Raw genomic sequence first — 12545 nt, forward strand, 5'->3', positions numbered from 1 at the left:
CTGTTAGTTTCATGTAATAGTATGCTATATTTTCTCTTTATGTTCACTGAATCCAAATCATGTGATTTTGAGTAGAAAGAAAATGATTCCCAGTAAAGTAAAATGTATATTGAAGCTTATCTTAAATATACTGTGTTTACTCATTCAATTACCGTTGGATAAGTTCCATTAAAATCAAGGTTTTACAGTTTTTCTTTAAAAAAAATACACAGAACTGTTTATGTTATGTAAAATTGCAGTGGGATGATTGTACTTAATACATGTAACTATTTTCAGGAGCTTTTATGCACTGGATCCTTCATTCCCTAAGATGAATTTGTTAACTCGTACTCAAGAAGGAAAGAAAAGGCAGGTGTATATGGTTTCCAAGGAGATACGGGATGTACTGTTAAACAACAGTGAAAAGCTAAAGGTTTGATTTGTGTTTCTGTTTTCAGTAAGAATCCTTATTCAAAATGCTGTTAAGAGGAGTTGAGAATCTTCTCTTGAAAATAGCTTTCTTGTTACGACCTTTCATTTGATTCAAAGGGTGCACTTTTCCCTATCAATTTTAGTGCAGTTGTAACTAAGCATGCCGCGGACATATTTTTTCTTGTGTTCTCTGTACATTACTCATACAGTTTTGTGTGTGTGTGTCTGCAGGCATCCTCTAAATGTTTTAGAGCTGAGTTGCTTATTAATGGGTACAGAGAATACCCTCTGTGCTCTGCGTGCCCAACAGAAAGCAAGTCTTCTCAGTTAGTTCCTCCACCTTATAGAATACTCTTTCCAGAGAAGTGTATGGAACCCCTGGTGAAAGGTCCCCTGTGCAAGCACTGAGTCATGTCTGACCGTTTGCGGGGACGCTGCTTCACGACGTTTTCTTAGCAGACTATATCGGGGTGGTTTGCCATTGCCCTCCCCAGTCGTCACCTTCCCCAGCAAGCTGGGCGCTCACTTTACCGACCTCGGAAGGATGGAAGGCTGAGTTGACCTGAGCCGGCTAGCTGAGAATCCAGCTTCCGCTGGGATCGAACTCAGGTCGTGGGGAGAGTTTCGGTTGCAATACTGCTGCCTGCTACTCTGCGCCACATGAGGCTATTGCATATGGAACCCTTACCTTGGTGCAATTCCATAATCAGATTAAAACTGTTTTATTCCAACTTGTTTTCAGTCCCAGCTGACTGAATGTGAGCACCTATCTTTGCCTTTCTTTTATGGTTAATTTTTTGATTTTGATATTGATTTGGATTTCGTTATTTAAATACATTGCATTTTTCTTTTTGTTTGCTCTTGTATGCTGCCCAGAATCCTCTGGGATTGGGGTGGGTTATAAGTACTATAAATAAATAAATAGGACTTAATTGTCATGAGTACTTATGGTGAGCAGGAGGGGGCCTCTATCCAGGGGGGAAAACACATGCGTAGTACTGAGGAGTTGAGCAGCCATTCAAAGAGACACAGATCAGACCCGCCTTAACTTTTGGGGTTTCTCTGTCTGGGTTTTTCCCACGCTTCTTCAGTTTGTTAGGATTTTCTGTCTAATGTAGCAGTAATAAAACACTAGAGACCTATTCCTTGTCTCAGCGTGGTTCCTGGCTGTTAGGACATTAATGCCATTTATCTCAAGTATTATTTTATCAGTACAATGGCATAGCATCTCAAACAACCTTCTCTGTCGGTTGAGATACAGTCTGTATTTTACTTCATTATTTTGTTTTATGCTAGAGTCTACCTTAAAAACTATTTTATCTGTTACCTTATTTTATCTGTTACCTTAGTGCTACAGTTTTGCAATGCCTCTGGGTATGTTATGATTTTGAAGGCTTCTTTTAGAAAATGTGTTAAACGCAGGAATTAACTTCCCCCTTGAATCAGACACTGACTGTGTTCTTTTGTGCTTCAGAGGAAGTTTCACTGTTTTCAAAATGTTACAACATAGACCTGCTGCAAAAATTCCTCTCAAGTTTGAACTCTGGTTTGGGAATAGGCTCTTCAAGTATCTCATGTTGCAATATCAATACCGGTTAAAGCTGCCCATAAACACCTTAAGGTAGAATACCTTAGGCATTAACATTTACCACAGTTTTGATGTCCATTGTGATAATGATAACTTCAGCCGTTGAACTGATAGATTTGGATGAATGAATGCCATTGGTTGCACTGGTACCAACAGTTTTGATCCTGAAGTACGGTTTGACCTACCCTACTGGTAATAGCCCCAGATAGATCCTACGTAAAGAAGTATATCTCCACATTACATAAAGAAGAAAATCTTATCCTGTGCAGAGTGAAAGGACCCAACATTGGTGTCATTGCCACTTTCTGCCACCTTGCTAAGTCACCCTTCTGTTTACTCATTTCAAGTCATAATTGGCCTTCAGGAAGATGTTCCTTGCTTCCAGCAATCCACTTCTAGACAGGGCTTGCCAATGAGCTCAGTTTCCAAAGAAATAAGCAGCCTCTGGTAAAGATACTGTTCTCCAGGATTACCACAACTCATATTTCTCTTCCTAACAATATACTGTTTCTCTGGATTTTGATTGTTTAGTGTACTTGGTATTCTCTCCTCACTGGAAAGGCTCATATTATTTAAGCAGGGATTGTTTCCAGTCCTGTCCATTCATATTACAGTGCTTGACTGGACTATGATCAATATTGACAGTATGTAGAGGTGTATGGTGATTACCTTGATGGGGGAATGCAGGAACTGTTAAGGTATTGACAGATAACTGACAGATACTGCAAAACTGTAACTTAGTCCTGGAAAAGGGAAATGTTTAAATTTTTTTTAAAAAACCATCTTGATTCTGTTTGGTATAAGAGGGGCAAAGAGAAATTCTGACAGGCTTTCGAGGTTCTTTTATGACACACTACAGTAATAAAGAATCATTCCCATAAGCCTTGTGGTGTCTTGTTCCCTCACCCGGCCAACTTTGAATTGCTGAAACTGTTAATCTTCTATTAGAGAATGATAGGTTCATGACATAGGTTGTATGTCATGTTACTCCAGCAGCATTCAGACGATCAAGGAGAATACTCAAAACTTTTTCCTCATATCAAGTTGGTTAGTTTTGTATGAGAAGCTCTGTGATCCAATACAGCTTTGTGCCTTTGGTTTCATTGTTCCTCCTTTCACTGTCTCTGCTTCCTAGTTGCTGATTTCAGATGAAGTATATGAATTCACCTTAGATCTTCAGTATGTCAGTAGTTCCTTTCCTCTCATCCCATTACCAAGTATTACCAATTAGATAGCCACCAGTATATCTCAGTTGAAAGTCATTTATCACTACACTGAACAAATATTGTGGATGACCAGAGCCAAGTGACTTTTATATCCTCCAAAGTTTAATAATGATTACTATACCCTGTGTCATACCTGTCTCTGATAAATCCTCAGATGAGGAGAAGAGAGAACAATTACTGGAGTAAAGCTCAGAAGAACCAGCCAACTTATATGTTCCAGATCAAGCTGAGGCTGGGCAAACAGTGCTGCTAGAGATGAGGGAGTGAATCAGTAAGCTCTGCAAGGCACTGCTTCCCCCTCCTAAGGTGAATCAAAAATGTTTGAAGGTAGAGGAGACAGGTATCTCTATGCTTGAGATAGAGGTCTTACAGAATTACGATTTCTGCAAAGTCTTAGGTAAGTAGCAACATCTTGCTCAGAGGAGATTCCCCACTATTATTATACTTATTCTCGCACCTCACAATCTTTCATTGTTGCAGCAACTGTCGGGTTCATAACTTCCTGGCCTTGAATTCACACAGCTACTGCAGCTTTGCATCGGACATATAGTATTTTATTTCATTCACTTTACTTAGTTACTTTCCTTCTCCAACAGCTGTGTTGGAAGCATCCTTGCATTCATTAGCTGTGTGGCAAGTCTTGACTTTTTTATGTCTAGGGCATAGTCTTTCTGACAGATATTGCAACTGCTATTTTATATGCATTGTCAAAGAAAAAATTATGTCTAAGGAAGACTTAACTGCCTCTCCACAAAGAATAGTACATTGGATTACAGATACCATTCAACTAACAAAGCCCAAGCTTCCTCTGCTGCACACTGTGGGATCATTTCTTAAGGGCAGGTGTAATACCACCAGCAGTATATCACTCCCTGATGTTTATGGACAGACAGCTTGATCCCAACCAATGGCCTTTATGCAAAACTATTCAGGAGGACCAATACTAGGCTGGATGCTGTTTTTGAAGAGGAGGTGCTTTCTTCTGTACTGCAGTGACATACCTGCTCCACCTTTGATGAGTTCAGCTTGCAAACCATCTGTATGTATGATGTACAGAGGCCACCATGAAAAAGAACAGGTTATTTATCTGTAATTTTGGTTCCTTGTGTGAATGCATAGACGATCATTCAATCCGTTTATCCCAAACATTTGTATACTTTATAGGATATCCCTACAGTGCCTCAAGGAATTGAGATAAATGGCAATAGATCCTACAGGTATGCAGAGTGAAGATAGCTCTCCATGGGGCTGCCAAAAAGCAGCTCATCTGTAGAACATTCTAAGGAACACTGTGTAATTACAGGAGGTCCCATATACATGTGAATGCACAAATGATTATTGGAAGAGTGAGAGTTTTATAACAAGCTGTTTATTCATCTTGGCTACCAAAGTGTGGCTTAGCCACAAATGCACCTAATGGTTCCTCTCCCAACTACTGGGCCTGCAAACCAGCCACTATCCCTATGTGGTTTGTTTTCTAGTGCTCTTTTTTAAGGAATCTTGGCACATTAACTGCTTTTGGTTGCAGAAAGCCAAAGAGAGAATCCATGAACAAACTTATAGAGCACACTTAACTTCTGTTAGAAGTATTAATTATACCATGCAAATAACATAGAATCATGCAAAAAAAAAAAAGTCTATTTATGGATAGTTTGCAGATATATTTCTTGCCAGGTCACATGCCCAATATAGGGGGGTGGGGAAAGAATAGGCTTGGGATATTTGAAAATGTCCATTTCTTCCTCCTCAGGAAAATGGTAGATGATAGAAGATTCTTCTTGGACTTACAGACTAACCAGAGTCTTCCCAGTAACTTAAGATGTTTTTCTCCCAGCATCCCTTCTCCTGTTGGAACTTTTGATGTACTGAGGGCAATCACTAGTATCCAGTCTGCATGCCTTCACTGTCCTTTTTCCTCTGAGTGGCTTCCTAGAGTTAGACCCTAAATGGATCCTTAGTTCCCCCCCCCACACACACACGACCTTCTGGTAAACTATGCTCATTTGAAGTTTACTTTGAGGAATCATACCTTTCTCTGTGTATTTCAATATTTATGAGGAATATATATTTAATAAATGCTTATGTGATTAATGTAACTCTATTAAATACCTGCTCTACTTCATGTCTCACTTTATCAACATATATATGCTATATTGTTCCATCGTGCTAAACTGCTTCAAATTACTATTTAGTATTATAATGCTTAAATATGCTGAAATATTCTGCTTTTTAAAACCCCTTGTAGGTTATTAATACAGGAATAAAAGTGTGGTGTCGCAATAATGATGGAGAACAATTTGGTTGTGCCTTCAGATTAGCACAGGAGGTAAGAATGAATACACTGTCATTAAATTATATTTTTCCTATAATTCCTCCTGGAAACAATTTCTCCTTGAAATATGTAGATTTGTCCACAGACTTAGTGTTATTGCTGTATAAGTTTTTACATTTACTTCATCACATTGTTTTTACTATTACTGATTTTATTTGTACTTTGCCCTTTTGAAGAAGCCTAGAGCAGTATAACTCATGATAGTTGGCAGATATCTTTCTTTCTCTCACATATGAAAACCATGGAATTCAATATGATACATCAAGTGTCACAGTTTAAAGTAAAACTTAAAAGTATTCAGGATAAGTATAGTAGTCATTCACAGTGTTACATATAAGTAACAATCTTCTGCATATTTTTAGGCCTAAAAGGCATAAGGTCACGTTTGCTGATAAACGTTTGTTTAACAGCTTCAAACTGGTGTTTTCTTTTGAAGTTATCTTATAGTAAATTGATGGTTAAGACAAACACTTATCTGTAAACAAAAAAGAAAAATGGGCATATGCAAGACTTTAAAAATGGCAATGTTTGTTTGTTTATTTATTATTACACCTTTCATCAAAGATATAAAACAACAATCCTATAGGGTAACTTAGGCAGAGAGGAAGTGACTGGCTGAAAGTCCCTCAGTGAGCTTTTGTGGATGGATCTAAAGTATACTCACTCCAGTGCTAATTCATCCGCTTAACCACTACACCACACCACACCACATCAGAAACCAGCAAAAGATCATTTCAGTTTCCTGGAACAGTACCCTAGCGTAAACAGTAGGAAAACTTCATAATAAGATTTCCTGTTAAAGAGAAGTTTGAGATTAACCATTTTTGTGGTGTATGATGGTGGTACACTTTAGGTAGACTTGTAGTAGAATTTATCTCTCTGTTAACAATGCTTATATCCATCCATGCATATGGAAATATAGAAATACAGTGCTTAAGGTGTTAGACTAGGATTGTAGTTTCAATCAGTGGGACTGAAGTGCTGCTTTCATCAGAAAGAAATACATGCTAGTTGAGAATACCATGTCTACCTAAATTGTTGTATATTTTTATGAAATTTGTGGGGGATGGGATTGCTGGAATAGAGTAACCTGGCAATCTCTAGAAGCGTATGTGTCAGAATTTTTTTTTAAGTATCTTCATTTTAGTGGTTAAGGCATCAGGCTAGAAACCAGGAGACTGTGAGTTGTTGTCCCACTTTAGGCATGAAGCCAGCTGGGTGACCTTGGGCCAGTCACTCACTCTCAGCCTTAGGAAGGCAAACCACTTTGTATGTATGTATGTATAAATGTATGTATGTATGTATATGTTTAACACGGAAGCAATACAAGTTTGAGGATGTTTTAATTCACTTTGTATGGTTAGAGGGCTGCTCTGTTGATGTATACAGTCTATTAATTGACTGTATATTTTATTTCATAATACTGAATTACACAGCCAGAAAGTGTTGGGATTTCCAGTCTCTATTATATTGCATTCAGGTGCTGAAAACCTTTCCTTAAAAAGAGATTTCTGTTTTTGAATTTTGAAAGGAATGTCTGCATTTTAAAAATCAAGTATTTCAATTCCAGGGCATATATACATTGTATCCTTCCATCAATGCCAGAACTATTAAAGCTGGCATAGAAGATATTAAAATTTTGTTAACAGAAGAAAACCCATTCTTAAGCAGATTCAGTAATGAAACATGCAGTCAATTGAATGGAATGGGTAAGTGATCAGTCCTGGTAACTAACAGAGCTATTTAAAATTCAAGATCTGTTTACTTTTTTATATCAATGGTAAAAGTTGATGGCAGCTATTCATAAATACCCATTTATCAGAAGGTAACTCTTTGACCTCTCAAGAGGCTTTCTGCTACCCCAACTTTACTTTTCATTTTTTCGTTTGGCCTAAATGACTTGTGGGCTGTAGCCACCCATGATTTTTATAAAATAAATAAATTAAAATAAATAATAAAAGTCAAATGGGGCATGGAGTCTGGCAAATAGCAGGAGAAGTGACTGTTGGCACATCGATGGTCACATCTGTTGTTGCCAGTTTCAGCTTTTTACTCCAAGGGAGGGTATAATAATAAAGAGAATTCTGATAAATACAATCTATACCAAACCAATTTTATATGAATTGGGAAAACAGTTTATACAAATAATTGGGTTTTTTTGGAAATTGTACTGTTACCTGTGCAAGGCTGCAGGATTCATCTTTGGATTATTAATTCATCCTAAATATCTGTACAATCATACATAAAATAATAAAATAAAATTCATTCTTTGTTTTTTTAAGTGACTCTCTGCTTCTGAATATTAAAAAATGAGGTCTCTGTGCAGTTGTGATGCAATCCAAAGAGTGATATTGATAGTAAATGATATTTCAGGCATCCTTCAGCCCCATAGGGAGATACTTTATTCATATAATGTAGCTGGTAAGATAGAACAGAAATGGGTGTGTTGTAATTGGGAGGTGTGAAAGCCAGGCAGTGTTGGGTATGAGGGAGTGTGTATCTGTGCAAGGGGAGAGCTGAATATGGCAATGGGTGGGCCCAAGTTGGCTTACCTGAAATGGTATAGTGGGAAGAGCCTCAGCTAGGGGAACATTCAGATAAGAGGCAACTTAGCCCCCAGCTGGAATGTAGGCATGGCAAACGTCTCAGAAGGGACCCTCTCTAGTTTCTTGGGCTGTAGAGCAACATAGGAGAAATGTACTTTCAGACTTGCAAGATTCTGTTAATGTAACCTTGCAATAAAGTAAAATTAGTTCATCTGGGCATGCTTCTTGTCTGGACTACCTTGCAGGCCTGACATTACTTTGCTTTCCTCCATATGTTTTTCCCCTTCCTTCTCTTCTAAATGCATAGTAGGTGTAGAATTGCTGGCACAGAGGAGAGATTTACTTTGTCCTGCTAGTATTTGTTTATATCAATTTATGTGGCTGCCCATCTTACCAGTGTGACTCTGGACGGCTAACAGGAATTAAAATACAAAATAAGTACTATGTATATTTTAAAAAAAACAAACACTATTCCCAGCTGACTGACACAGAGTGGCTCCCAAACATACCATTTACCAGTAGCCTGGGCTCAATTACTCTCCTGCTCCCCATGCCTGTGAAAGCAGCCAGGTCTTCAAGTCTTCCTGAATGGTGAGCAGAATCAGGGCTAGCTGAACCTCAGGTGCTATGGTGTTCCAGGGAGCAGGCAAAGCTACAGAAAAGGCATGTTTCCTGGGTCCCACTAGATGACAATCCCTAGCAGATGAGACCCAGAGCATGCCCTCCTGCCCAATGTAATGGGACAGGTAGAGATGATAGGAGTAAGGCAGTCCCTCAAATACCCTGGTCCCATGTCATGTAGTAATTTAGTGCATGCAAGTTCACAATCAGAGTTATATTGGGATCATTGGGGGGAGAGAAGGTTAAAGCCTAACCCCAGTAAAGCCCAGATCTATGTTCCTAACAACATAGGCTATGTTGGGGTTGCTGGTGGGAAGCAATTTGGATCTCTGTCTCCTAGCACTTGTGATGAAGCCAAAGGAGACTGTAATCTTCCCAGTAATCAAGTTTACTGTGGGAATGAGAGGTAGTGAAATTTAAAGATTCCTCTTTCTGGTGAAAATTACTATCCCAATATTATTAATAGCAGCTCAAGAATATCAATAATTCCCTGACAACTATCTGATGTCTGTTTTGATAGAAAAGATAGTAGGGTTCAGCAAACTGCATGGAGAGTAACTGTGGGCCATGGATTAGCCCTTTAAGGATGTGCTTTGTATTATAATAATTTTATTTTATAAATCTGTTGCTTTAAAATATTATACTCTCTTTCAGCTATGGGGAGCATAGTCTTGAAATATGAACCAGACCCAAGGTAAGTGACCTCTGTGTTCAGTTTATGTGAACGTGTGTGTGGATGTATAGGTGCCTTTTGAACAGAGACTGAAGAGAAGACATGGAAAGGATTAATTTAATGCTTTCAGTGAAACGTTACTTCCGGGATCCTTTTTTAAAATGCTGTGTGCAGAATCTTGAGCACCATCCAGGAAAAGCAAAGCACTTTTTAAGTGACTATAAAACATGTAAAAATAGAGGGGGGAAACTAGATTAAAGATAACGTATATGGAGCTACCTTATCCGCAATCAGGCCACTAGATAATCTGGTCCTATATTGTCAACTCTTCAGTAGAAAGATTTTCTAGCCCAGGTCTCTAAGTTTCATTTTCAGCTGGATCTCCTGAGAAATGATCTGAAACCTGTTTCATAACATAATATATGCTCTATTGCTGAGCTGTGGCAGCCACCAATTACAGTGTATTTAACACGAGCCAATAGTATTGTTTAACATTACTAATAAATCTCTTAAGGAAAGTAAAATTGAGGCAGCAACAGTGTATGTATTTGTGTATTTGTAGCAAACAAGAAACCCATCAGTGCTCTATTTTGCTGTGTGGTTGGCTTGGCAAGACATCCCTTCGTGCCTTTGTGCCCAAGAATGAGAGGTTGCATTACCTGAGAATGATGGGACTCGAGGTATTCAAAGCAAAGAGGAAAGAAGAAAATTTAGAAGGTCAGTTGGAAGCAGCATCTATAGACCCTTCGGGACAAGTGCTGGAAGAAATGGAATTTGAATGTAAAACCAAAAACATCAATCAGTTACCGACAGTAATAGAAGATGAATTGAATGGACATCCTGAAAAAAAATTAATGGAAGCCAGCATAGTAGGAAACCTTTCTTCCGTTGACAAAGATGAAAATACCAAAAATACGCAAAGCAAAAGTAATGTTGACATTACTGAAAAAAAAGACTAAAAAGTCAATTTGCATTGACTATCCCTGTGCATTTTTTATAATTATGTGCTGCAAAGCATCTAAAGATAATTTTAATAAAAAAGCTATTTCAGTTGCTGAGAAATGTGGTACCGAATTATTTTACAAGAGTTTTTTCCCAATCTTTTTTTTATATAAATTATTTTAATTAAATAAACACGCTGATGCAATCACTTTGGTGAATCTGTTTTTACCAATGGATTTTGCATCACTAAAATGACATTTGTCAGTGTAGAAATTAAATAGATTTATTGCTATATGAATGTAAATTTTATTATGATTTTCTTCTATAATTTATAATAGATTTCTTTGGGAGAGAATTTTATCTTTTATACATTCTTAATAATTGTTATTGTTCCTCTGAATTCATGCAATGAAAATGAACTATGTTGTCAGCATACAGTAGCTTAGATTTGAGCTGTGTGACTATGAATCTCAAAATTCAGTTTCCATCTGAAACCTATGTATTAGTTTTATACCATTTTCTTTCCCCCAAACATGGATTTTATATCCTGATAATTGATTTCAGATTGGGATTCAGAGAAACATCTGAAAAATCAATGCTACTGTATTCACACAAAATCTGTGCCAAAGTTTTATAATGATTTGTTCCAGTAACCTTGGGTTACCAGAGAGGGTAACTTGACACACCCTGTAGAAAACTACAGCTTATACCAAAATCACATCTTTCTTTTGACCCAAATTAATGCTAAGATTGAGTACCAGTTTTGTATCACTTCATTCCATGGCTGCCTGGATTTTGTACCACCATAATCAAGGTGGTACAGGCATTTGATGTCTTGGTTCAGAGGAAATACTTAAAACCCTCAATCTTGTTGTATTCACCCAAAACCTATGCCAGAGTTTAATATTGGATTTGTCCCCTCTAATATGGGTTTTGTACCCCCTCTTCCAAGCATGGGTATCTGATGAGGAATCCCTACCCCTGGAACACAAGTATAGATGCATCAGAATTGATTGTGCTAGCTCTGTGAAACTCACCATTTTTATTTATTTATTTATTTATGTGCCTTGCATGTACTTCTAAAGATCAAGACATACCATTAGAAATTGTGCCAGCTCTTCAAAAGTCCTTAGGTGGTAATGGAACCTGATTCTTAATACTTTTGTCCCTTTCTCCATAAAAAGAAAAGTTCACTGATTTGGAATCATCCAACTGAACAGAGTGGGAATTTCTTTTGGGTGAAAAGCTTGGAGTCCCATTTTAACGTACCATGCTTTTAAAGCCATGATTTGATTAAGGGGCTGGCCTTGGAATGGGGAAACAAGGTTTAAGCCCACCCTCAGCCACAGAAGCTCACGGGCAATCACACTCCCTCAGCTCAACCCACCACACAAGGGAGTGGTTTTGGGAGGGAAATAAGAGGGAGCGCTATGTATGTTGCTTTGAGCTCCTGAATGAAAGTCTGGATATAAATCTAATAAAATAAGTTCCTCATCATCAAATAGACGTATGCTTTGTTACTAAAGCCAAGGGGATGGTGGTGAGGAATCTGACATCTCATATTTGATTTTCAAGCTTACGTGGTTCAATAAGAATCTTCTGTCCCAGGGCCTGCATTGTAGATATTATGCCTCTGGTGTTACTAGTAGTAACAATAACAACAAAATTGAAGGATCAAAAGGTATTTTCTCTACGCTCAAGAAAAATCATGCCATATATTTAAATGTCACCTTTTATCTCCTCAAACTGGGTTTGACCTTCATTAAATAAAATTTCTGCATCTGGCCATGCTCTAAGGCCTCTAAGGAAGAGGCTTATTTGGAAGAAGACTTAGCCCTAAGTAATTCTGTTTCATCTTGATGATAATCCTCCTTGTTTGAAACTGCATGTTAAAGACTTCTGTTTTAGCCACAATAATGATTAATCTGATAGTCAGTACTTTCATCTCTCTTTGTATAAGCACGGGCTATCCTAGATTACTTTTAATGTTCTTTTTATTTCTGGGATCCCAGTCTCTCCTAACTCCATCTGTAAAACCCTATTATAAGTATTTTTATTATTATTACAGTAAAACCATCGACAAGGGCACTATTTTCTAGAAAATAAAGAATTTGTGGTAAAGCCATCACTGATTTTGGGTAAATTAATCACAATTGTGCCTTCCAAAGAAAACTGTATAGCTCAGGCAATTCTGACAAGGTGACCT

At 37.8% G+C, this 12545-nt stretch overlaps 1 protein-coding gene across 1 annotated transcript in view; it reads left to right on the forward strand.

The window, feature by feature from the left end:
• Positions 1-11841, forward strand: part of NSUN2 (NOP2/Sun RNA methyltransferase 2) — a 40783-nt gene extending 28942 nt beyond the window's left edge. Inside the window, exons 15-19 of the mRNA XM_063298717.1 lie at positions 277-412; positions 5471-5551; positions 7128-7266; positions 9379-9418; positions 9960-11841. Coding sequence (XP_063154787.1) covers positions 277-412; positions 5471-5551; positions 7128-7266; positions 9379-9418; positions 9960-10356 — 793 coding nt within the window. The 3' untranslated portion in view covers positions 10357-11841. The remainder of the gene's footprint in view (positions 1-276; positions 413-5470; positions 5552-7127; positions 7267-9378; positions 9419-9959) is intronic.
• Positions 11842-12545: the final 704 nt, after the last annotated feature.

This window comes from Candoia aspera, chromosome 3 (assembly GCF_035149785.1).
Source record: "Candoia aspera isolate rCanAsp1 chromosome 3, rCanAsp1.hap2, whole genome shotgun sequence".
Lineage (NCBI taxonomy): Eukaryota > Metazoa > Chordata > Lepidosauria > Squamata > Boidae > Candoia > Candoia aspera.